Source organism: Megalops cyprinoides, chromosome 22, assembly GCF_013368585.1.
Source record: "Megalops cyprinoides isolate fMegCyp1 chromosome 22, fMegCyp1.pri, whole genome shotgun sequence".
Classification (NCBI taxonomy): domain Eukaryota; kingdom Metazoa; phylum Chordata; class Actinopteri; order Elopiformes; family Megalopidae; genus Megalops; species Megalops cyprinoides.
Genome location: NC_050604.1, coordinates 15,996,407 through 16,023,129, shown reverse-complemented (window position 1 = coordinate 16,023,129; position 26,723 = coordinate 15,996,407). Strand labels below are relative to the sequence as shown.

At 43.5% G+C, this 26,723-nt stretch overlaps 1 protein-coding gene across 1 annotated transcript; it reads right to left on the bottom strand.

Annotated features, from left to right (window-relative positions):
• sh3d19 (SH3 domain containing 19) lies at positions 1-23,407 on the bottom strand. The gene is made up of 21 exons (XM_036516417.1): positions 23,202-23,407; positions 14,057-14,096; positions 11,920-11,960; positions 11,713-11,755; positions 11,386-11,521; positions 11,061-11,259; positions 9,259-10,407; positions 8,861-8,965; positions 8,583-8,707; positions 7,613-7,671; positions 6,805-7,009; positions 6,086-6,154; positions 5,664-5,807; positions 5,437-5,509; positions 4,666-4,796; positions 4,470-4,528; positions 3,800-4,029; positions 2,998-3,044; positions 2,079-2,280; positions 671-765; positions 1-276 (listed from the first exon to the last, which is right to left on the bottom strand). The coding sequence occupies exons 1-21, from the start codon at positions 23,293-23,295 to the stop codon at positions 160-162; spliced, it is 3,363 nt and encodes a 1,120-aa protein (XP_036372310.1). The 5' UTR covers positions 23,296-23,407; the 3' UTR covers positions 1-159.
• Between the last annotated feature and the right edge of the window lie 3,316 nt (positions 23,408-26,723).

Below are 26,723 nucleotides of genomic sequence, written 5' to 3'. Positions count from 1 at the left end.
CACCTGTCTTCAGAGAGAGTCCTTTTTGCATCATCCATTTTTATTGTCCACTGCCATTCTCCTAGGCATTTTCGAATAACTCAGACTACAAAATAATCTCCCAAAGCCCCAATAACAGTCTCAGGTCATTCGTATGGAAACCAGGTCCAGAATGCAGTTTCAGGGCTCTTGCAGCACTTGGACATAGTTTTTAGGCACCAAACCACGTTTCCCCTTCAGCTTTCCAAGAAACCAGTCATCATCTATGGACTCCAGATTGGTTATAATATCCCCCACCTGCAAAGGCCAAACATAACAGACTTATAATACACATTTACCAGTAATGGTCATAATTACGGTAGACCACTGGCACATAGAAAGCTGTTCACTATGTCTGTACAATTAACTTCTGCCCAACAGTAATTGACAGTTTTATCCTTTACAACAAAGTCTGAAGGATCCCTCATGGGACCAATTTATGACTCTTCAGGTGAAACGGAGTTCATTAGTTTATCCCTACTTCAGTGAACTTCCAGTATGTTCAGTTCAAATTCACTGCGTGGTCAGGAATCAGCCCAAGGGTTAGGGGAACAGTCTCCCTCCCTTTGTGGAGAATCCCTCAGGGATCTCTCTCTCTCTCTCGCTCCCTCTGTGACTCTACAGGTGAGACAGGCCTGACTGGCAGACTGACCTTCATTGACAGCTCCTCCTCGCAGTCAGAGATGAAATCATACAGCACTCTGGCTCTCCCATCGCCGCCCTCCTGCACACGCTCGCTGGACGGCGCTGTAAAGGGACAGTGGGTGTTGTGTTACTCCCCCTTTTGAAACACCCGGTTCAACTTCGCCACACAGTAACATTCACTATTGTTCTTGAGGGGCGTTTTCCCTCCATTTCACACAAATTTTGGAATTGCTGATTTTTGTTATACCCTCAGCTCACAGCAGCGCCCTCTGCCCTCACACAGGAGCGAAGAGAGCACAATCTCTCAGGACACCTGGCTATTTTTCACACACAGGTCCCACAGTGCACTGCTGGGGAGAGCCAACCAGAGGATAAGCACATGTCTTATTAAAAACAATCCAGCAACTAACAGGTGCCTGACATGTCCTTAGGGAGTGCTGATGAGCTGCAAGAAGATGAACCCCTGGTGGAATGAAGCCAAGAACCTCCCACCTAGCTACTGTTGGACTCAGCCAGCATGCAAAACAAGTGACTTCCCCAACCGAGCCATTCAGGGGCTACCTATCATAAAGTCTGATATAGCCAATTAGTCAAATCACTAATCACTCCATCAATGTGCAAATCCTTCAAATACTAAATTATCATTTAGGAGCATCTCCGGTATTTAGGTTTGCCACTGTTGCCTTAGGCTTGCTCTCAGGGAGTCTCAGGCCTGGGAACAATGTAAAGCTGCTTTGTGACAACTTGTGTTGTAAAAAGCACTATACAAATAAAATTTAATTGAACTGAAAATGTCAAGTGGAGCACCCTTGAAGAAAGAACTTGGCTTGAACTGAATCTGTAAATATCCAGCATATCAGGCTGTGTAACTTGCCATGGATATGAGCATCTGTCAGATGAAAGAAGAATCAGGTACAGGCAATAGCTGATTTATGTAGGGTTGCATTACTTGAAAACACGATGTAAATGTAAATAAACTGAGAACTTGACACAGTGTGTCTAACTGCTTTTTCTTCCTCCTGAAACTCCTTGGAGCAATATATGAGATACTCAGAAGCTCACGCAAACTTTCTGCTCAGGTGTCAGGCAACATTTCTGTCAAGCAGTTTAAATTAAACATTTATGAACCATATCATCAACATTTTCCCTACTTCCTTAACAAATGTATAATGAAATTACACAAGAAGGACTCAAATGAATTGGCATTCACGAGTAATTTACACACTGCAGGTGAACGGCTAAGTGAAGTGCCATCGTTAGCGTACTTGAAGCGAACGTTTATGGAAAGACAAGTCAAAGTAAATAAGCTTTTGCCTCTGTAATCTACAAGAGGATATGAGCAGTGTGCACCCATCTGATTTAATGCAGTATAAACCGAAGTGGCATATGAACCGCCGGTATGGATAACCCGCTACTCCCCCGGCCGTTACCCGCGCAGGGTTCCACGAACGCCGCCGGGAAGTACCCCTCCCTATCCTCGAGGCGTCCGCGGCTCCACTCAGAGTCCACGCGGTCCATGATCAGGATGAGCGCCCCCTGCTGGAAGGAGAGGTCCTCGTCCGTCTGCGCCGTGAAGTCGTACAGAGCGCGGCACCACTCTTCCTCTGCAGGGTCAGACTGAGAACGGGAACACAGATACCCTGACATCACCTACCGACACACAGCAGTGATGCTGACCACCTCCCTGCAGGCCATTCAGTAACAGATATGATGACTGGTTAGACAAGACCTGCTATCCGCACCCACCCCCTGGTGACTGGAGATAGCTTAGGGGAGATCCATTGTGATTTATGGTTATATGCAGTTGTGTTATTGATTTGCTGTTAGCTCTTGACGCAGGCATATTATATGCTGCAACTTCAAGCAGTTACGGTACACTGGGCTGTTTTTCAACTTGTTTTGAAAACTAGAGAAAAATTTAATAAAAAAAACAAAAATAATCACCCTTGGACTGTGTCCCATTTAAAGATTTTGAGATCAGCACCTGGTGTTTCTTTCCAGCTGTCATTTATTTCATTTTTTAATGGAGAGAGTATGTTTCATACCTTCAATCAGCCCACAATAGTATAGTATGTGAAGGCAACTCATTTATCTGTTTGTCCATCAGCTCTTTCAGTCTGAATGTACAATCCAGATAGCAGCTGCTTTTTAAAACAGTTTTTACACCATAACTGCAATATCTCAGTTCATATCAAAGATATGACTGTGTATTTACTGATATAGCTGTACTGTACACACTGATAAAATATTGTCAGAGGTCCAGCTGAGCTCACCCAAGTCTACTGGAGTAATGTGAATGAGTCATAACTCAGGGCAGGGCTCCCAGAACCTTACCTGGCTGGGCCCAGCAGCCATGCGGTTCTGGTGTGTGGAAACCATTCCTGAGGAAATAAAAGGACAGAGTGCTGTTCACAGGTAGGCTACTGTGTGCTTTATAAAATCCAATCCACTTCTCTGAGAAATATTACATGGAATCCAGGATTCTGACTAAATATTTCTGTGTTATACATATTGTTAGGTGTAACTTCACAAGGCCTTCAAAAAGCATATATGCCTTTCCAAATATTCATACAATGTAAAGTATTCATAAACAACTGAAGTGCATTATGATGGCTGAGTGATACAGCACATATTATGTTTTATATTATAAAACAACACCATGGACATGAACTTGGTCAGCCACCATATAGCATATTGGCACAACATTTAAACTGTTTTTGTAGGTCTAATGCCATGCTCATGGTGTTGTGTATACTTTATAATGAGTTATACTTAATATATAGAAAGATCTCTTCTTTCAGTTTCTGCAGAACTGCATCAGTTTATATGTAGAGTGGGATATTTTTACTTGGCTGTAGACAGTGATGTGACCTTTCTGTGTCACTTCCCTGTAGAACACAGTTTAATTAAAGAGCCTTCCGCTGGACCCACACACAGCTCTTAATGAAAAATAAACAATTGCACACATTCTTGAAATTTTTGCACGGTCAACATCAGCATCCTCAAAAACAGGAGAGACACTTTCATTTCACAAGGTTTGTTGACTTACACTAGTGCTGGAGAAGCAACTTTTAGGGTTATCTTTAAAAAAAATAATAATTCCAAAAATGTTCCTCCTTTTGTAACTTCATCCTACCAGGAAGTGCGGTCTTTGTCGGAACAGCCTGTTGGGCTGGCGGTGGTGGGGGGAGGTCCTCCACGATGTCGACGAAGTTGAGGGGGAAGATCCCGATGTAGCCGTTAATCTGGCCCCGGGCCCACTCCTCCCCGATGTACTCCTTCAGCTTGATCACGTCGCCCTCGGAGAATGACAGCTCGTCACTGTGTTCCCCCTCGAAATCGAACCGCGCCACGCACCGTGGGCCGCTGCAAAGAACCACAGACGCCATTTCACTGTACATTCGGCTCCAACACAGAGTGACGAGAGACACCGCCTATCAACGCGTGGTCAAAAAGCCTAAACTAAGCACTGGGTAGCCTCAGCTTTACTGCTGAGCAGTAGTGCGTTGGGTAGTGTGGTGTGGTGTAGTGATAAGGAGCAGGGCTTGTAACCAAAAGGTTGCTGGTTCGATTCCCCTCTGGGCCACTGCTGTTAAACCCTTGGGCAAAGTACTTAACCCTAAATTGCCTCAGTAAATACCCAGCTGTGTCAATGGAAAGCATGTAAAATTGTAACCTATATAGGATAGGAGATAAGAGAGGATAAGAGAGTCCGCTAAATGACAATAATGTAATGTAATGTACTGCATTTACCACTGAGTTATCAAACCTGAATACTGTTGTAATGGCAAACTGGGGAAAGTCACCTGACTGCCGCAGCTGGTGGTGGTGCTTTCTTGGCGCTGGGCGGAGCTGGAATACTTGACTAGTGCGAGGAAAGAGGAAAAACATACAGGCTAAGCTCTTTCATCACTACCAAGAATGTAAAACATCTGTAGAAGTGAGCTGTGTATTTCCTGCCCCAAGTCACCAACCCCCCACAACTTGCGTTGTGGTTCTCACCAGCACACGGACGTAGCTGACTGGAAAGATGCCGGTACAACCCCTGCAGGACCCACTGTACCACTCATTGTCCACTCGCTCCACCATGCACACCAAGTCTCCTGCCCGCAGGGCCAGCTCATCAGGACCCTCTGAGAACGAGACACAACCGTCAATCTGCCACTGACAGGACTCTTTCCCTGCCTCCATCTCTGTAGGGGGGACTCAGACCACGTCTGCCACCGCAGTACTCTACAGTCTCCTCTGTGGGCACAGCGTCACAAAGCATTTCAATTTCTGTTGTTGAACTTCCCAATTCAGGTACAGACCTCCCACAGCAGGACTTCAAATCTAGCCAACAGCTATCACTCCCACACTTTACAGTACCAGTCAAAAGTTTGGACACACCTATTCATTAAAGGGTTTTTCTTGATTTTTACTATTTTCCACATTTTAGAATAATAGTAAAGCCAGCAAAACTTTTAAATAACACAAATGGAATTATCCAGTGACCAAAAAAGTGATAAACAATCAAAACTATCTTATACTTCAGATTCTTCAATTTCAAGCATTTAAGCCTAAGTCTTTATATCATAATGTCTCTGAATGCATATTTCCCATTATCTTAATCAGGTGTGTCCAAACCTTTGACTGGTACTGTAACACTGACAGGTGTGACAGACATCTGCAATTTGCATTTTGTGTTTTCTGAATCTGAAGAATAAGCATCACCCAGTGATCAGAGGGTTTTGAGAACGGGTCCTTTGGACTGTATGGTCAATATGGAATCACCTGGAGTGAAGTCATGCAGCGCTTGCACCTGCAGCCCACTGCTTCCTTTTCGAGCCTGACTGGGACGGGGGGGCTGGAGAAAGGAACACGTATACAGGGGTTTCAAAACAGGATGTGAGGTCATGGTTTGAGCTGCATATGACAGGATGCACTTCAGTGGGGCCCTAAAGCATGGTAATAAAGAGGCAGACAGGCGTTGTGATGGACAGGTAAGGTTAGGACGGTACCAGAGTTGGCGACCGGCTGGGAGCACTGGAGAGAGGAGTGATGACCTTCAGGTAGGATTTGTTAACTCGGCCCTTGGCGTCTCCCACCTGACACTCAAAGGTGTTGTTGTCGATCTGTTCTAGCAGAACCAGAACCTCGTTTTTCTGTAGAAAAGAACAAAGAACAAATTTAACTTTCAGTTTTGGTCATACACAGTTAAAAATACTACTCCCATTGACTATGCTTAAAAAAACTCTATTCGGTCTCTACGATGGTTTCTGACACAGCGAGGTTCTGCCAAATCGATGATTCTACCAATCAATCATTTTGCACATTTGCATCTGACAACATAAAATATGAGACATAACAAAGCAGCTGCACATCTTGTTCGTGGCCCGCGTACAGGACAAATTCCAGCAAACCTCAAAGCTCAGTCATTTACCTGGAAGGAGAGTTCGGCCGTATTCATGCCATTGTAGTCAAACTCCGCAATTCCATGTGGAATTCCCAGCTTGTGGAAGAGACAAGGAAGAGAACATGGAGTACAGTAACACAATATCCACTTATCCACCTGGGGCCACAGCACCAGGAACTATGGGCCAGGAACAATAGCCAGGAACCTGAGCACAAACTCCGGAAGCTCCAGTGATTTTCCATTGTCTGAAACAAAATCTCTGGCCACTGACTTTGCACTATATACCAACCATGTAGACGATTTCTCAACTGAAAAGAAGCATAATGTTGACGCTTCAGTGTAATGACAATGTGGAACAGCTGGGCTTAGCTGTGTGTTTGCTTTTCCTTTTCTGTAGGCTTTGTGCAGCTTCTTCTCACAACTTTACCTGCTAGCTAACATACTATTTTCTGAAAAAATGATGGCCGCAGTGTAATTCTGCTGAAACACACAGAATATTGCAAGCATTAGGTAGTACTCTGTAGTCTGACAATTCAGCCCTCAACCCTGCTGTCTCCTCACAGCTTAGCGACATAACATACGATGGTAACAGTAGGCTATTAGCCCTGTCTCTCATGATATTGGGTTCTGACAGCGGGCAGGGCCTCTTATGGTCACCAATTCCATACGCTTCTATACTTCTGACTTTGAATAAGAGGATGGTGCCCAGCACCATACCCTGGGAGGCAGCGAGAGTGCAGTCTTACTGTGTAATTGTTGTAGAGGGGATGTCCAGGGTTTGGCCGCGGGGGCAGAACGGGTCCCTTCCTTGTCCCCTGGTGGCTCTGTGATCGCTTGGGTAACGCCACAGCTGGTCTCGTGTGAGAGGAGTTGTCTCGGGGTGCAGGGGGCCTTCCAGGTGCTCCTTTAACAGGAGGGGGGCGAGGGGGGAGGACCTTGCCGCCAACGGGCCTGAGTGACAGATTTGGATGACATTTAGCAGTGAGCTCGACAGAGCAGTGATTACTGCTGTACTGCACCCTGTCATCTGTCCCTGGCAGGCAGAGGAAATGGATTCAGGGCCAATAGAACACAGAAACAAGGCACTGGAGATCTAACCCAGTCCCTGACGCTGATAAAGATGTGGGATATAGAGCTTTCTGAGTTCAGTCATTCAAGCAGTTAGCGGCATTCTCTTCACCTGAGGTTGTGGGCTGAGTGGAAACCTTTCAGCATATGGTAAAGGAGCCAGCCATGACTGCCACTATGGCATTTGCCCACAGACCAGGGCTAAGGCCTACTGTACTGTATAAGCGTACTGCTCTACAGAACAGGACAAACGCCTATTGCATAAACTGACTGCTCTACAGAGCAGAGCTCTACAGAGCTCTACAGTGCTCTACAGAGCAGGACTAAGGCTACTGTATGTAATGGCTATGTAATGTATATAATGGACTAAGGCTACTGTATACAATGACTGATCTACAGAACAGGATGAGCTCAATGCAAACAGGAACAGTGGTAAAGCTGCCTGAACAAAGAGATGTAAGTGAGGAGGGAGACGGTAACACTCACCGCGGGGGAAGCAACGGCTCTGGCATCGAGGCGCCAAATCCCTCAGCGTTAATGGGAGGCTAGAGTTGAAAGCAAGTGACAGGAATCCTTAGGCATCTCACAAAAATGTCACCAACATGTTTATTTCTGTTTTAAAATGTCCAACTGAACTTGTTGAGATACCCAGACACTGACCGGAGGCGTGGGAGAGAGGCTAAGGGTCAATAAGCCAAGGAGACAGACCAGGTTTCCTGATGGTCCTAGCCCTGTCTGTTCTCTGTGTCTCTGTATTCTTCACGCTGGGATGAGTGTATTTACTGTGTACGTCTCTGTTCTGTAGCACTGACAGGCCGGTGGTCGCTTGGTAGATTATTACTGTTGTCAACCTTGTCATTATCTGTGCTGTGCCACAAGGCAGCCTTTGTGGACAGGGAGGCCAGGCAGCAAGGTCAAAACTGGGCAGCAGACAGGTAAAAAGACTCGTTTGTGGGTCTCTGACTGGGCTGCTTATCAGACTGGCCAGGAACTGACAAAAGATCAGTGTGACACTGAAGTCAGGAGCAGAGAATGGCTAGCTGTTTATTCTTTTTTTTCTCCTTTTCAGACAAAGACTTATTATGTCACGGACCAGACCGACTGCCTCTCACATTGCAGCTGAGGTAAAATAAAAGAGCTTTGTGCTGCTTCTGCACTTTACACTCCACATACAGTGGCTTTCGAGGAGTGAGTTACAGTATGAAATGCTACAGGCCCTGGCTAAAGGAGAGGCCACTGTGGTTGCTATGGGTCTCCAGAGTCACAGACGCACGGAAAAACCTCACATGGAAAAGAATATGAGATGTGTTCTGCAGTAAGGAGTGTCATATCAGTTCATCCCGGGACTCCACCTGTGATTACAGTGTGATGGAACATTGCTCCTTTCAGGTGGCCTCTATTGCGCTCTGGTGAAATTGGATCGTACCTGAGCTGTGGGCGTGGGAGCTGATCTCACCTGTTCAGGTGGCGGGTAGGTGGGTCTGGAGACGAGGCTAGGTTTCCTGGCCACAGGAAGGGCTACTCCCCCAATAGGCTTCTGAGCTGGGAGAGGTGGAGGGGTGTCCGGGGACTCTTCAAACACTATGGGTTCGAATAATATAATAATATATATATTATTCTTATTATTATTAATAATAATATATATTATATATAATATAACTAATATAATAAATAACTAACTTATATAACAATATAAGTTAGTTTCTCTGCAGATCTCAGGTCCACTAAACTCACTTTTATCAACTTTGCTGGGGACTCGGATCATTGTGGGCTTCCGAGTCACGGGTGGACGATTTGTGGCAGCATTTACTGTGCGCTGCGGTTTGATCGGGGGCTTGTCTGGAGAAAGAAATACAGCTTATTGTTGGGCACATGACTGTGAACTTTACAGTTTGAAAATAGCCCGAAGTGTCAATACTCTGGGGATGGCAGTGAAGCATAGCGGTAAGGAAGAGGGCTTGCTAGTTCGATTCCCTGCTGTGGCACTGCTGCTGTACTCTTAGGCAAGGTACTTCACCCAGAATTGCCTCAGTAAATATCCAGCTGTATAAATGGAGAAATTGGTGTATGTAAGTCGCTCTGGATAAGAGCGTCTGCTAAATGGCAAGAATGTAATATAATGTAACACTCACTGACAGGTCTGTCCACGCTGCCGTTCTCCATGCTGGTCACAGTGGACGCAGAGGGAGGGTTTTGGTTAATGAGGTTGGCCAGGTCCGCAATAGGTTTTGCTGGTAGTGAAGGCAGAGGCTTACTGATGGTAGACTCCTCCTCCTGAGCCGCAAAGGTCTTGGCTCTGGAGGCAATGGAGGGCCGCGGCGGGGGGAGGATGGGGACCTTCTCGGGCGGAATCACGCGGGGCTCTCTGCTCTCTGCCTCAGAGGACGATCTGGGGAGCTGGGGCCTCGGCGCGGGGGTGGGAGGAGAGGTAACAGCTTTATGGCCGTTTTCTGCGGTCTCGGGGTTCTCCTCCCAGGCGCAAGAGGGCTGGCGGACTAAGCTGGGTTTGGCGGCCACCGGCGGGGGCTTCGGCTGCTGGGCGCGAGGCCGTGGCTCCGGCTTCTTCGCCGGCTCCCCGTCACCGCCATCTACGCTGGCCTGCTGCTCAAAGGCCTGGATTTTCGCCTTGATGTTCCTCTGATTGAATGAAGCGCTCATGCTGTCGTCTTCCTCACCTTGGTCGCTCTTGTCCGATTGGTCGCTGGGATCGCAGGGGTCACTGGGATCGCAGGGGTCACAAGGGTCGTTGGGGTCGCTGCAATCTCCCGGGTCACTTTGGTGACTCTGATCATCCACACTAAATACGTCCAAGATCTCCTGCAGGTACTTACCGAAAAGAACCTCCCCGCTTGTCGGGGCCGGCTGGGTGCAATCCCCTTCCTCTTTAATCCGGACTAGAGTCTGAACCTTCACGTCCCTGCTTACCGACTGCACGTTCTGCTTGGAGCGAGGCCGTGGTATCGGCCGTTTTTTTGGGAAGGAGACTGAATCAGGCTCAGTGGAGTCAGACGAAACGCCTACAGGGACAGGACAGGGGTCACAGGGCTCTGTTGCAGGTACAGGGGAAGAGGTGGTGCTCAGAGCCACACAGCTGGGATCAGGATGGCAAATCTTTGCTTCAGGTGCCTGGTGCTTGACATCAATGTCAGTTTCTGGGGTGAGAGCCGGGGTCTCTCCTGGACTAAGCAGTGGCACGTCTGGAGCAGCAGCAGCAGTGGCACTTGGCTCTGGTTTGGGTTTAGCAGGTACAGCTGGCCTTGGTGGCTTCAGGGCTCTTTTCACTAAGAGTAAAGGAAAAATTTATCACAATTTAACCTTCAAAATACCCCAGCGAAAAAAGCTGTGTTAAACTGTTTAATTGTTGAATGGGTAACTGAGGATCCTTTTCTTCATAATGAATCTTTTTAGATATAATCTCATCAGGTTCATTTTTTCATTTTGACAGGTTATAGTAACTATAACAGTAATTGGCTAATTGTAAGTATGGGTGCAATTCTGTCTGTAATTGTAACTGAACTAGCCATTCATTACTGCCTAATCATGTGCATGTTAAATACACACAATATATGACTATAGAGAAGACCCCTTTTTCAGTCATTTGGCTGTATGATCAAATCTTATTTAAGTATTTTATTAGATAAATTATTTGATTTTTGTATACATTCTCCTTCTTGTGGGTTTCACATGTAAACGGGAATGGGCAAATTATTTATTTTCCTTCTTGAATTTGAAGGCATGCGTCAAAATACAGAGCTTACAAACACAAAAATTCAATGTGAATAAAACCACTATGAGGTCATTACACAAGATGTAGGGCTGTAGACACAACAAGGCAAAACAGGTATGCGGCTCAGTATTTTTTCCAATGAGATCGTTATATTTTACAAGCTCCATACCATATTTTATTTCAGTAACTGAGAGGCTGCATTCTTACCTACAGATCTGGCCTTCTCAGTGGTCTCTGGAGGTGCAGTGCATTCTGGGTTGGCAGTGTCAGCGTTAACCAGGAAGTCGGTCTGCGTTGCGATGGTGGTGGTGGTATTGGTGGGGGTGGAGCGTCGTGGGGGGGCAGTGGGCAAGACGACCTGCTCCTGGGTTTTCTCCTTGATCACTTGGTCATAGGATGGTGGGGGCTGAGTCGAGGGAAAGCACAGTCACTGGAAACCCTGCACTGCGATGGGGAGAGGCACAGGACGGCACAGGAGGCCTAAACTATCCCCTGCAAACTGTGTGGTGGAGGGGGGTGAAACGGACCTTACCTGGGCAGATGCTGGTATGCTCCCGCCCCAGATTGGCTGAGCAGGCGTCAGGGATGGCGGAAAGCCCCCAGAGGTCCCTTGGAACCAGGCATTCGACGCTAAGGGCTCCGCTGACACAATAGTTATCTCCGGACGCCTGTAACAGCACATACAATACGTACATGCTTTTGTGTGAGCCTGTTTTTATTTCATTATGAGTTTATTCGCACTGCCCACACAGGTAATGAATTCTTCTGTGTAAACTCACATTTACTGTGGAGCAGCACGCTGTAATGACCAGCCATTAGAGTTCACAGGTACACAGGTAATGTCTGGACAGGTGCTTACCTTCGATCTCTGTGATCACTCTGAGAGCTGCTTCTCGCTGATGCTGAAAAGTGATACAAGTGTTTTTAGTTCCAATAGGAACCAGGTCATTTTCAAAAAGTAAGTTGCAAACAAATATGATTCAAAATAAAACAACATACATTGATACTCATGTATTATACATTTTATGAAGCCCATCAATCAATCATATTCATTGTAATGACTTACTTCTCTTGATGGCTGCTCGTAAAGAGGATAGAGGTCCTTGACTGAAAGAGAACAGCAAGTAAAGGGTTACCATTACAGCAACACACAGAGCCACACACACACACACACACAGATTGATTAATTCAATGCTCTGACGTCTTGACCATCATCCACTGAGTGTGACTGACTGAAAGCAGCAGGTTCCGCTCGGCTAAACGCCAGGCTTTCTCCGGAATACAACATGAGCTTTGTTTATGAAGCCAGTTACTGAACACCAACTTGTGCAAATGAAAGGGTGTGTTTTTGTCAAAAGGAAAAGCACAGGAACATATCTGTCTGCACAGTAATGAGTGAGTGACATTGAAACAGCCAGTGTACCAGCTACTTGGAGCTTGATGGCACTTCTTCCTTCTGATTTCCCAGACCCACTCACTGGCCATATGTGGTACTCATTCATGTATTTTGTTATGCCTATTAAATCATCATCACATCAGTACAGGTTTTCAACACCTCATCACAGGATTTCACGCCTTTTAACCTGTTAGCATGTTCTCAGCTGACAGCTGATTATACTATCATTTCCATGAACTAAACCGAGCAAGGTACAAATTATGTTTGTATTTGTGCAGCACACCAGAGCTCACCCTACTTCTCTCTCCTTCTCTGCACTGGTGCATCATCAGTGTTGGGAGCATTGTATTCAGAGTTACTTCCACAGAGGCCTAGTTTCAAATTTCCCCCAGTGCAGCACTCTAAACTGAACAGAGAACTGAGAACCTGATTGTAACTGCATGCAACCCTGAAGTAAAACCCTCTGCAAACAGGAACTCATGGTCCAGTTAAACGTGAAACAGCTGAGACCGTCAGGGCCTAGTGGTAAGGAGTAAGAAAGGTTGCCGGTTCAATTGTACCCTTGGGCAAGGTACTTAACCCAGACTTGCCCAGAATATCCAGCTGTATAAATGGGTAACTTGTAAAAGTTGTAACCTCACTCTGGATAAGAGTGTCTGCTAAATACCAATAATTTAATGTAATGCCATCCAGCCAATAGTCTGGTCTTGTTACGCAGGGGATGACGAGAGGACTAGGCCTTCTGACTCAGGACAGTGTGGGACTCACAGCAGAGCAGGGAGTTTCGCCTGAAAACGGAAAACAAATAAACCCCTCCTGCTGATATGGCTGGACGGACTTCCTGCCTGCGTGCTGTTAGCACGGACGCACCCCACCCTCACAGTGCCAGCTGACGGTCTGGCCAAATATCTGCTGTGCTGTGTCATAGGCGGAACCCCCACTGCCCCGCTCAGCAATGCGGGAGAGAGGAAAATCTGGTGATAGACGGACAATCGCATGACAACTGTGATCAGGAACAGTTATCATAAACAGGAAATGGTCAGAGGTGAATGACAGATTTTAATGTGTGAGATTAGATTTCTATTTATTTCTTTTTTTTATAACAACAATGGAAGTTGTGTTTGCCTGAGAAAGGGGGACTGAAAACTGTTTTACTGAATGCAAAAATGCTTTACTTCAGCTCCAAAACAAAGAGACTGTAGTCCATTAGTTGCTAAATACAAGGAAACAAACCCACTCAAACAATAGGTCTTCACATTATGTGTTCATCTCAGCAGCTTGATTTAAAGAAGCACAGTAAATGAGTGTCAGCATGATGCTTTCAGCACTACGATGTAAGCAAGTAACGCACGCACACATTCTAATTACTGTGGCCTTTTTGCATTAAATAGGCAAAAAGGAGGATGGCTGGATTTTGCAAACTGCTGTCCCACAATCAGGGATGAAAAGGTAGAGCTATTTAGGATAATAAAAAACAGAATCATCTTCAGAATCAGAATCATCAGCAATAGTAGCATCTCAGCTTATAGGCACAAACAGCAAAAAGCCTCTCAGCTCACAGACACAAACGGGAAACAGCCTCTTAGCTCACAGACACAAACAGATGCAGGTAAGTACGACTATATGTTCATACTGTACACACGATAGCAGGCTCTCAGCCCATAGATGCAGATAGGATGACAGACTCTACGGCTCTCTACTGAGCCCATAGCCTCATTTCACAGCCCTGCTGCCCAGGACACTTTAGGGGCAAAAGACATGACAAGACAGCATTACTCTGCTGACAGAGTAGTAAGCATGGTCTTACCTGGAGGTGCGCTGTTCAGGCTTATTCCTCTCTGAGCGATCTGAGAAAGAGAAGAGAAAGAAGAGAAGGCAACAACATCAGTCACCGCCCCAAACGTTGTTTTCATTGGCTCCAGATCATCAAAATTAGTTTCTGCTTCTTCAGCATTAAATTCAGTTTCATGTCTGCTTCAACACACATGATCAACAAATATGATCAGTCACATCATCAATATCTGGGTACTACCTAGGGAATAATTTACAAGACAATTCCTCATTTCTTCAAAGTCCACGTCAGATGTTTTGTTATTTTATTTACGTGACAGTCTTAAATGGACCCCAAGACTGAGCTTTGTTTTTATGACATAGAACAAGATGAACACTTTTGCTGTCACTAAATTTACCCCTCTCAACTGACAAATAAATAAAAATGTTTACCTATCCTAAGCAGCCAGATTATGCTGCCCAGATTGGTACATAAACCTATACCTTTAACCATTAATGTTTAAATTACCATTACCATTAGCCAACTTTTGTACATAAATTTCCACAGTTTCAGATGCAACCAAAGTGCATATTTGTGCTGTATCGCTAGCGTACATTAATACTTCTGTAAATATATACTCCCATTACATCTGTTTTGGAATTTGAAAACAGCTGCACAGATAACACTAGAAAGAAAAATCCATGCTATTTTAATACTGTGTCAATCTTCATTTCACAACTAACCTGGGAAACCCGTCTTTGCTCATTTCACAGCTATGAAGTCTGCTGTTGACTAACCTGTTTCTCAAAGCTACGTTTACTGTGCAGGCAAGTTGGTATGAATTACAATATGCTGCTGACTGCACTCTCCCTCCACAAGAGGAAATACGTTCATTTATTTTTTTCCCCCTCATCCTCATTTTGTGTGTGAGGCCACATGTGGTGGCGGAATATTTCAAAGCAAGACTCCGGTAAGATTGTGAGGTGGAAGAGTGGAAGGAATGAGCTGTCTTCATTATTAGAATTCCCTAGATGTTGACCTTCTGAGCTGTGAATGAATGCTAACCTCCAACAGCTGTGAAAGGACTATTAAAATGCGGACACCGGTTCAGTCACATTTCAGATGGAGAAGTGGGCGTCTGAAGGCTCAGTACATGCATATCTGAGATGCCTGGCTAAACGCCTATGGACTCTCACTGGACTTCACTGCTGAAATGAAAGGGTACTAGACCTGTGGTCTCTCTTAGTCTCTCTGATTACTTGTATTTGTGTCCCCACTCCATTCTACAGAGGGCAAATAAAATAATGGAAACACCAAACAATATATGAATATTTATTAATGCCTAAGAAGTTGCATCACCCTGTGCCTTCAGAACAGCTTCGATCCCTGTTGGAATGCTGTTATACAAGTTGAACTGTTTCTAATGGGATATTGGACCATTTTTCAAGAATGAAACCCCCCAGTTCTCTGTAAGATGAAGGAAGTGGAAAACTATTACGCACTCTATGGTCCAGAACATCCCCATAAAGGTTCAATCATGTTTAAGTCTGGTGATTGGGAAGGCCATGGAAGGTGTTTGACTTCACCCTGGTATTTTTTTAGCAGTGTGTATGGGGGTGTTATCATCTTGTAACAGGGGAACATCTTGAGGAAACAATGTTTGCACCACAACGTGTACCTGGTCACCTAAAATGGCTTTGTATCCCTTTGCCATAATTCTACCATGCAAAGTGACAGTCAGACCAAATGACTCCCACAACATGGCAGAACACACCATACAAACACATCATTTTTAACAGTTGAGAACAGCCAATGTGGTTGAAGGCTTCCTTTGGCCTTGTCCAAATATAAACATGTACTTTCTTCCACTGCCCAGAGGTCTAGGTTTTTAGGTCTAGCTCATTACACCAGGTTGCTTTTATTGTTGTGCACTGGCCTTGTTTACGTGCAGTTTTCAATTGGCAGCCCTACCATAAATCAATTGTGTGAAGCTCACAACAAACAATATTTGCTGAGACTGGGTCATCGAGTTGTAGATTCATTTCTGTGGTTCATTTATTTTCTGCGATTTTTATCAGCCATTCTGTTAAGTGTTTGTGTACCCCTGTCAGTGAGCTTTGAACTGAGACAGTTTTTCCAGTTCAGTTCAGTTTTCCTTGTTCAGTGTATGCTGTCATGATCAACACTGCACCCCTTACCCTAGACACATCAAATAATTATGACTGACACACGTGCAATTTGGGCCCCAACTATGTGACCTCTTTCAAAATATGTTAGATCTCTGATGTTTTTAAAAAAATCACATATTAAAGTGTTCATTTAAAAAATATATCAGAAAGACACTGATGATTAGTATTAATATTAATATGAAACATGCATTCACTCCTTATTAACTGTAATTTAGTTACAAAATATGGGTCCTTTTTCTGTTGGATTTTCCATTATTTTGTCCACCCCCTGTATATAAACAGGGATCTTCTAATTGTCTGCCCCACTGACATCAGTACCACTCTGCTGGGCAAGCTAATCTTCCATCAGCCAATGCACATTTTCCAGATGCAGCCAGTCATATTGACAGCTCATTTCATTCTGTTTAGAGCATCACTTGTTTTTATGAATGACACAAAAGAACTCATTTACAGCATATCACAGGGGCATTACTGGTAGGTCCAGAGCAGTAAATGATTAATAGTTTACACTGTCAATGAAAGAATAATGTAGACTCATTCAATCTATTCCAGAGGACTCCATTCTCTTCTACTGAAATCCTAAAAAACACCTATAGATTCCTCCACCAAACAAGCACACGCTATGACACATATAAATAATTTTACAGAAATACTGTACATGACTTAGATGTAACAGCTAAAGCAAATATTACCCCCCTAACACAGATGCTGTGAATATGGATGCTGTACATTGTAATCCCTGGATCTGTTTGGCACCAGAACCCATAAAATCAGCTCTCATCTTCAACCTTGTCTTAATATGGGAGGCTGCCGCAGTACCTCCACTTATCACTTTCTGGCCCTCTGCTCTAATAACTTTCCTTCAGACTCCGTGAGTGAGTAGATTCTACAAATCACTTCCTATCCGAAATGGTGAATGGACTACATTCCATTCAGCTTTGATGTCACAGCAGCCTGACCTGAATACTGGAATTCACTGGTAAGACCTGGAGCAGCGGTTTTGTACCAGAATGACTTGTGGGTCTGCTTTGTACTGAACACTACATGCACCAGCATAGCACTGCATTATAATATGGGATCTGTTACAACAACAGACCTAAAACTTATCGTGACTAAACAAAGCCATGTGGCCTCATTCACATCCCTTTCACCTGTCTTTGAATGAACTCTCTCCCGTGTGAGTTACAGTCCGCCCCCTGTAGTGAAAATGCAAAGCGAAAGCAAAGAAACCAAACCCAAAGATTCTGCTCATTAACGGGATCAGCTTCAAGCAAACATTTGCCAAGTTGTGGTCTCAGTGTCGATGAGGCTTTTGTGTCTGAGGTGGGAGAGGACGTCATTGTTACAGATACATATTATGCCTGCAGCAGAGGGCTGATTGTATGACAGGCTCTAGCACACCTTTTCCAGTTTAAAACCACACCTGTGTTTAACTCTACATGAGCTTCCTACTGCCTCTCCTTTCTCTTTACAGGAGAGGGAAAAAACTTAAACAAAGTACCCCCAACAAGCTCATTAACCATGACACGCTAAACACAGATGTTTGAGACAGTATAGCCAACTGAACATGTAGACCTTTTAGCCTAGAGAAAAACTGCTTTTGAAAAGGAAACATTTTAATATTTGCATAGTGGCAAATATTAGTGTGTGTGACGCACCTACCCACTCACGTAATCTTGAATCTTACTCCTGTGAACGGAGCTGTTTATGCTGACTTTCTGAAAACAGATGTCAGAACTCGCTGACCACCAATTCCATTACCTACATTTCTTCTTACTTAAAATGCCTGTTGCTGTTATGTATACGTGAGCTCTTTAAGTAAAAAATATTTAACCAAACTGACACTATGTGAGTCACCCACAGTAATACAAATTAATACAGGTACAACAAATACTTCCTACCTGATGAGATTCATTCAAGTCAGGTGTTTTTCCCCACGTCAGTGTAAAACTGCCATCAAATTCATCCCTTATTATTCAGGTAATACGGGAGCGTGTGCAGAAGCATAAAACCATGGTCGCGAATGACAGCAGCATTTGGGAGGGCCTTTCATGACAGCCAATCAGATCCACTGGAATGTGGTCATTCAGGAAGTTCTCACCCGTCCTCTGTCACACTCCTGCTCTTTTCAAACCAAAAGGTCAAACAGAACACAGCAGCACATGAGAACTGTTTACTGACAACAGTTCGCCCGATCTACTCAGTTTCCCCCATCGTTTGCAAACCTACACTAATCACTGAGGTGCCTGCAGTTTTAATCATGTTACATATGCATTCAAAGATGCATATTTTCCCAATACTGTAAACAGATGAATTTGCTGTGTAACAGATGAAGTGAGTGGATGACACCTTTAGTTTTGTTTTAATTCTTATTTAACGACAGAAAAGTGATGGAGAGAGATTCTAGTCAACTGTTAGTTTTGTATGCTGTACAAAAAGTGTTGTTAGTTGGTCTCAAGGATAATATGTTGAATACTTCTATGTCTGTTAAGAGTGCGATATTACTTACACAATTATACTGATCTGAATGAGTCATACCCCGATGGCTGCTGGGATTGAGGAAGGGGGGAGTGGTTTCAGCAACATCGCTTCCAGTGGGCATGAACATTTCCACACCAGGCGTGTGCTGCAATCTGCATAACATACCTATTTGTAGAAGCCGTACTTCTCCAGACTTAAACATCATTGGTCATCTAAGGCTGATCTTGTATGTAGCTACACTCACACATAAACATGATGCATATAGTTGTTGTTCATTAATTTATTCTGTACTCTTGGGCACCAGATAATATTCAGGTGAAGGTTCTCTTGCTCCATAGCCTTGCTTTCTGAACATGCTTCTCCATATACTTAGTAAGGGAGGAGACTTACTCTTGGTTTCTTTATGATGGAGTGCACAGCGCTCTCAGTCCCTTATTTTGTGAATGATTAGACCTGGACATGATGATTATTTCTCAGTTCTAGGAATGAAATAAAACAGCTTTGTGTTTTCTCAGGGTAATGGGAAATCCAACAGCCTAATGCAGGCTGATTCTTTAATCTGGGTGGATGTTGATTTATTTTTCCCTATGCCCCCTACAAAATTTAGTTTTCTTTTTAATATTGGACATTTTAATATTGGAACTGTTGTGTTCGGCTTTCTAAATCTCCCTTTTTCATAGCTCTCCTCCTCCCTCCAATTCCTCCCCCTGACAAAAACTGATGAATGCCCTCTCAGCCGAACCCCCTCTGCACCGTCAGCTCACAGTTGTTCTTTATTTCGCTCCCATGAGGCAGCAAAAACACTCTCAGACGGTGAAAGTAATGCCACTGTCCACACGGGGCTCCTGAGTGTGACTGACAGCAGTGAGTGTCCTCAGACAGACTCAGCACAAAGCCACACCACCGCCGCCACTCACAGACCAGGGCCCGGGCCTGGACGGGCTACCCAGCACAGCCTCACCTTCACCACCACACTCACACATCAGTCACACGGGCAGCTGCCTCCCAGCAGTGAGTGGGACGAGGGAGCCCTAATAGAAACATTACTCGCCTGCCAATCATATCCAGACTTCAAACCGCGGGGTCAGAGGCAGGCCAAAGCCCACACAACAAAGCAGCCGAGGAGAGGAGCACAGCTGCTTCTGCTCTGGCCAAAGCTGGGATTTAACTCAGCTTCCCTGAGTGTCCCAGATACAGCGCTTTTAGGATTTCTCACATTACAGTTTATTTACTCACCAGAAAAAAATCCCTGCCTCCAGGAGCTCCATAACCCAATTCCCACATGCACACAAGCCACCTGATTTTCTCATTTGAAGAATAAATATTTTCTCATTTACATTCTCAAGGCTACCGGGGTAACAGATTTTGCTGTTTGGACATAGGGCCCCCTTTAAGGTAATCTACACAGCTGTAAATATCTGTGTATTCCCGCTGCAGTTTTCTGTTTATGTGGGTTACAAGATGTTCAGTGCAACCCTCCACTAAAGACAAATTCATTCAATACCTACCACTGAACATGCGCTGGTATTGACTTTGCCTAATCTACAGGGCTGTGTGAAAGGAACAAAACTGCAGAGGATTCAAAAATATTTTAAATAGAAACAGCAGCATGTGATACAAAAATGAAGTACTTCCGGCTATGGGTCTTTATGACACTTTCCTCATATTTTTCATACTTATAATCATGCCATCATGCAAATATACTGCAAAGTCTGGCGCTAATTTGAAAAACAGCCCAAAGCAAATTCAATTATACAATAAAATTTCAGATGGAGGTTTCTGACAGTAGTCACTGAAGTTAGCTCTGCTAATTTCTCTCAGACATTTGCTGCAGTTGACAACAATAACAAACTCTAAAAAAAAATCTGTCCTTTAACTAACAAAAAAACTAACCAATGAGAACCCAACAACCAGACAATGTATCACATAACCTATGAGCAATACAGATCAGAAACTGATATGGAGACTGTTACTGCATGACGTACTACAGGGGGCTGCTAACACCACACAGTAATAGATGCCGTATTAGTATGCATATGAAAAAACAACCTCTGGAGATGGTGATAATTGTTCATCCACACAGGAAGTCATACTGTTTTCATTATTAACTCTTATTCTCTCCAAATCATCTATTTAATAGCCGACTTATAAATGAACCAAAGCATGTTGACTTGAAATAACTGACACACAGTGTACTTCTGTGAATATTAAAATATTTAAAATGCTTTGAAAATACTGTCTCAGGCTGAATGACATAGACGACATAGAATGCCTCAGATTGGCAGGAAGCACAACATCACAAGAGGTATGCAAGCCTGCAGTAAAATGAGGTTGATTTAAAAACCATGCAGTAGAACAACAGCACATCGATAGAATTAGATGTGGAACAAGCAAAGAGAGTCTGTTAAAAATGAGAAGAGCTCTCCTTTATGAAAACATTCTGGAAGAAAAAGTATCATCTAATGTTCTGAACAAACTAGTGATTCTCAACAGCTACAAAAACCACAGTGCTGATACCTCACCTCCTGCTCTAGAGTCATTTTAAAATACAGTCCTTGTAGGACAGCGTATTCTTATTAAAATTTATTATTCACAATTTGAAAGAGCTTTTCTTCACCTTCAACAATCAAGACTGAGTTGACTTTGGTTCCATGGAGACTGAAAGAAAGCACAGACAGAAGTGGCTCCTTCTCGCACTCATGTTTGCGGGGCCAGTCCCCCCAGCCCACCTGCCAGGTACAGCCAGGAGGAGCAGCATTCCGGAACAGCAGTGGAGGCACCTGCCTGATCAAACCGGCTGATCCAACTCCCTCCCTCGCTCACAAAAACATCCGTTTACTGTTAAATATCCTCAGTGAAACTCTGAGGGGAAAAAACTCTGTGAAAAGAAAATGTGGAAAATGAAAAAAAAAAAAATGTAATACAAAAAGGTGATCATTGTAAACACAATGATAGAGGCTTTCTGTGGTTCAGTAAAGGCCAGGCTGGATATTCAACACTGGTGCTGTACGGAAACTAATGAGCACTGTTTTAAGGGCAAAGAGAATGAACACTTCTCCCTCTGACAATGTGCCAAGACATCTCCTCTGTAAATCCATCCTGCTCAGACACATACTGTGATTCTTCTCAATTGCTGTCAGAACCCGACACGCCCGGATGAATTTCTGCATCTAGATGAGCAGATGTGCAGAGATGAGTGTCCGTGAGTCAGAAGGTTAGTGACTATTTGGAACAAAGTTGCTTTGGAGACTTGGAGGAGATAATACAGCCAGTTCTCTATTCTCTGGCCAGCATCTTTATTACATTCATTGGGCTGGTGCCGGGAATGCAGAAACTTTATATCTGTTGCTTTGAGTGTATGTGGAAGTAAAAAGCTGTGGGAGACAGAGGCAAGTGAAGACGGTTCTCTATGAGCAATGGGGAGACAGAGGTGAATAATGACTTCTCAATGAGCAATCAGGAGACAGAGGTGAGTAAAGACTGTTCCCAATGAGCACAACAAGGGTGATGTGATAACTAGGGAAACAACAACTCTTTCACACCTGAACATTAAACAGGACAAACATGTCAATTCAGCACCGATCACTTGGAGCCCCAACAAACATCAGCACTCTCCTTATACTTAGAGGAATTAACCTGAACATTGTAAAATAAATAGACAAACAGACAAATAGACAGTTTAGATTTTACAACACATACCTAAATTCTATGATCTATATCTCTGGAAAAAAAATAAGGAAATGTCTTTGAGAAGTGAACCAAGAAAATGACAACAAGGGATGAATTCTCTTCCTTTCTCTTTCTGTCCCCCATTCTGGTACAGGCTTAACTAGATCTCAGATTTCCACACCTGTTATGTGTTGAGAGTGTTTCTGATTTTTGTCTTCCTGAAGTGGTAACTGGAGAAACACAGAATCACTGATCCCCTTTGGAAGAACTGATTTCTTTTTCACTCATTTGATACGTTCCCTAATTTACAAGAGCGGTATTTTAAGATGTAGTTGTAGATCCCAACACTCTTTTATAACGCCACACACAATCCAGTCCAATCTGAATGACACTTCTCTTAGGGCTATGGAAATCAATTTCTAAAGAGAGAAACGTAATGCAGAACCATTACTTTCTTCTAAAATAACAGAAAATTGAGAGTTCCGTTTGAAATGACGTGAGCCAGTTGCTATGTTGTCCATACCTATAATGTGTCTTTGAGAAAGTACACTTGCACAACAGTTCTTATGAAGGAATGCTGTTATAAAGCATTGAGAACCATGTGAGAAGCAAGTATTTTTGAAATATAATCGGAGGGTAAAAAGTTATCCTTTGTTGTTGTATTGTTGTATTTAGTATTCTACAGACCTTCAAATTATACTTTGTTACATTTACCTCTTACTTTTATTATAACGTTAACGAACAAGTCTTGCCAGGAAATTACAGCCATGACTCTAGTCACAAACCGTGAAACCCAAACAAGAACATGTGCCATAGAAGATTTATTTTTATTTTGCATTTACCTGTTGCTGGGTTTGACTGTCTTCGAGTCCGTAGAACTGCGGGTTCCCTCAGTTCACGCGACTCCTCTTCTTCTTCGAGCCTGGCTTCAGCCATCGGGGACTAAATCACTGTGGAACCTGTAGCGGTAATTGTCAAAATAAAACGCGTTGCTAAACTAGCCTAGCTCGGTTATCCGCTGAGCCAGCAAATGAATTCAGTTCCAATCGCCGTGGAAACGCACTGTGTACAGCGAGGCGGAGCTCCAAGCTAGGGAAAATAACTCCGCCTAAATCTAATAGACAGTACCGTCATACTAAGACATGCCAATGGCTAACTCTCCTGGTCGAAATTCTCCATGACTGCGAGTTAATTCGATCATAACAAAAAGGGACGAACGAAGTCTAGACCAACTCTTCAGTCCAGCGCTGAGATATCCTCACATCAACAGGAAACCTAGTGGAAGCCCTTGCTATAACAGACGGAGGTGGCGCCCATTCTAATACCGAAGATTGCCATGCCCGAAGTTTGCATTGGCAGTTTAAACACGTCTAATGACGCTGTGCTTTCTTAAACGTTTTTGCAAAAGAAGTGACTCATTGTGGAGAGCGTCGGTGCGTAATTTCGGCACTACCAGTTTATCCATGTAGCTAGTGAAAACAATTCAGAATAATAATAGTCATTTAGCAGACGCTCATATCCCGAGCGACAAACACAGTGCATCTAATAAAGCGGCTTGAATAGCTGCACAAACAGGAAACTTCTAACTACACAATTACCAACCGTCAGCGCCAAACATAGTTTTGAGATCACGAATGCGTTCCTATGACAGGACAATATCTGCCTGTTTGCATGTAAGGGAAAATCAATATGTACGATTCAAGGACGATACCATTCCAGATATAGGCTAAGGCTAATATATACTATATGCACATATATTGTGACTTCCATGATATTACATTATTGGTGCGTCTCATACTGACCCCCCACCACGTATAGGCCTATATTATATCAAGTAAAACAAATACACCTTTATAGTGACAAAACGTGAAACTTATGATTGATTCTCCTTATGAAGTCTTTTACAGTATATGTAACATTTTAGTATACGCTGCTTCTGATGGATTACTTGTTTCTTTGGGTTACTCTTTTCTTAAGCGCTATAAGCGAATGAACTATAGCTCCATCGGTTTGTTGCCTTCAGCGACAGGGTAGTGATACATCAGCGACACTGTAAAAACTGCCTGAAGCGCAGGTGACAGGTTACATTCCAGCCCCCTATCGCACGTTTTATTGACCTGCACGTTTGTCGATATGGAACGTGGAACGTGTAAAAACAAACGGGTACATCTCTAGATAGAACCTTTAAGTTCTAAAAGTTAATTTCCCTACAAAGAGTCAACCCCCCAAAGAGTGAACACACTAGGCCTGCGCCTCTGCCTCTGTCCCAGGTAACACGCAACGTTGCAGCAACGTCGCCAATAAGTGCTCATTTGGTCACCGCGACATTATTATTATTTGGTACCGTGAAAAACGTTGCAGCGACGTCGTACCCTGGTCGGAGATCCCAGCTAACAAAGTCATGTTGCCCTTACTGAATTTATTAAAAGAGGTAACATGGAATAGCTCTTGCATATATATATATATATATATATATATATATATATATATATATATATATATATAAATCACAACACAACACAGCCTATGTTTAATTATAGAATTGCATGAGTTCCTCCGTGGTCCGGTGTGTATCAGGAGATAAATAGGCCTATCTGTAACCCACTTTGTAAATGTAGATAGTGCCAGTTCGAGACAGTCATTTCACATTTACAACACTAGATGTCACTAGATACTTTACGTCTGTTCATTCCATGACGCCTTAACCGCGCACAATTCAGCTCCTTGACCTGTTTGTGTCTGTGTATTCTAATGGGGAGTTTGAATTTGTTTTTCAGCATCTTTCCCATGGGACAAATTGTAAACGCCCCATTAGTCTTTGGAGTAGCACAGTCTATAGTAGTTTGGAAAATGATCCACACCACCTGAGAGTACATTGCAATAGATCTTTGAGAATCTCTTTGGGAATTGATGAGTTAATTTCATGCAAAACTGACAGAAATACAACTTCTCACTATATGCTACTTAAAATGCTCATCAGTATGAAGCCTACATATGAGAATAAAAAATGCATTTGAAAACTCTCAATGGGCATCCAGGGCTTCTGGGTTAGTTATGCCAATGACCTCCTTTTTATCTGAGATTAATGGAAGAGCTTTGGACCTTGAAGTAAACAAAATTAGTTCATTGTACAGCAGTACAGAATAGGCTCTTCAGTTTGTATGGAGCATGCTCTTCATTTCCTCTCTGTGCTGTGAGAGACATCTCAACTGTCACAACTTTCTGCAGGACAGGTGTCAAGAGTCCCCTTCTCTGGCCACCTTCCACTGGTCACTGATACAATAACCATTGGTTTACCACCTTGTAAATATCCTTTCATATGCATATCTAATCTGTGAAATTAATTTTTACATTTTGTGTTAAAAGTCAACAGGTACCATGGGGAAAGTGGAGGCTGTTCTGTGAGGCAGTGTGTGCTATATCTGACAGAGCAGCAGGCTGCTTCAGTAAAAATCCAGCTCTGTAAATGGGTTGTTGAATGTGCATGATGAAGAATCATCCATACTGTATGCTGCGAAACAAAGGTTTCTGCTTAGTGAGTAAATAATGCACGTTTTAATTTAAATTATTACAAAATGTTGTATCTTCTTATATAATGTTTTGTTTATCAAATGTTAAGTAAATGACCCTGACAATACATATGGACTTGCTTAATATTATATGTCCAGCACTTTCCTAGGGTTTTGGTCTCCGTTGCAACAAGCATATATGCTTTTCAAGAGCCACTATGTGAAATGTAAACAAGACATTTTCGTTTAGGTACGGCAGGCGACTGCTGGGATAAAAAGCATCCCTATGGGACTGCACACATCCTATGTTTGCAACACCTCTGACTCCATCATCACTATGGGCAAGACTCACACGCACATCTAATTAAGTCCACCAATGGCAGGGGTGACTGAAGCGGTAAACCCACATACAGGTATGCTGCTGTGAAGCACTGAACGCTGAGTTCAGTTAAAATTTCTCTCAGATGAACGCAAGACATATTAGAATACAGCCAAAGCTTCAACAATAACATAAACATCAACTCCGTGTGTGTGTGTGTACGCACGCGTGCGTGCGTGCGTCTTTGTGTAATAAACAATAAACAGATGACTATATTCATCAGGTGACAAATCAATGCGTAGATGTTCCAGTAAAGTGTGTAAAATGACTAATAATGCTATCAGTGTGACTGTTCCTTGCCTTTTCTCCTCACCATCAGATTGTGGTGAAGATATTAAGTATGTGTTTACATCTTCGTTGTATTTGTTTCGGTGTTTATGATTACTATTTTGAGTGCACGCGGATACAGTCACTGGTTTATGGTGTCAAGAGTCCGTTTGATGAACGCCGATAACATTTCAAAACTACTTTTTTTC

Coding starts and splice junctions, on each gene's coding strand:
- sh3d19 (XM_036516417.1), bottom strand. CDS start 23,295: ATGGCTGAAGCCAGGCTCGAAGAAGAAGAGGAGTCGCGTGAACTGAGG. Junction 11,756..11,919: donor ACGAGCAGCCATCAAGAGAA/GTAAGTCATTAC, acceptor ATCACTTTTCAG/CATCAGCGAGAAGCAGCTCT. Junction 766..2,078: donor CGCGGGTAACGGCCGGGGGA/GTAGCGGGTTAT, acceptor GTCCCTTTACAG/CGCCGTCCAGCGAGCGTGTG.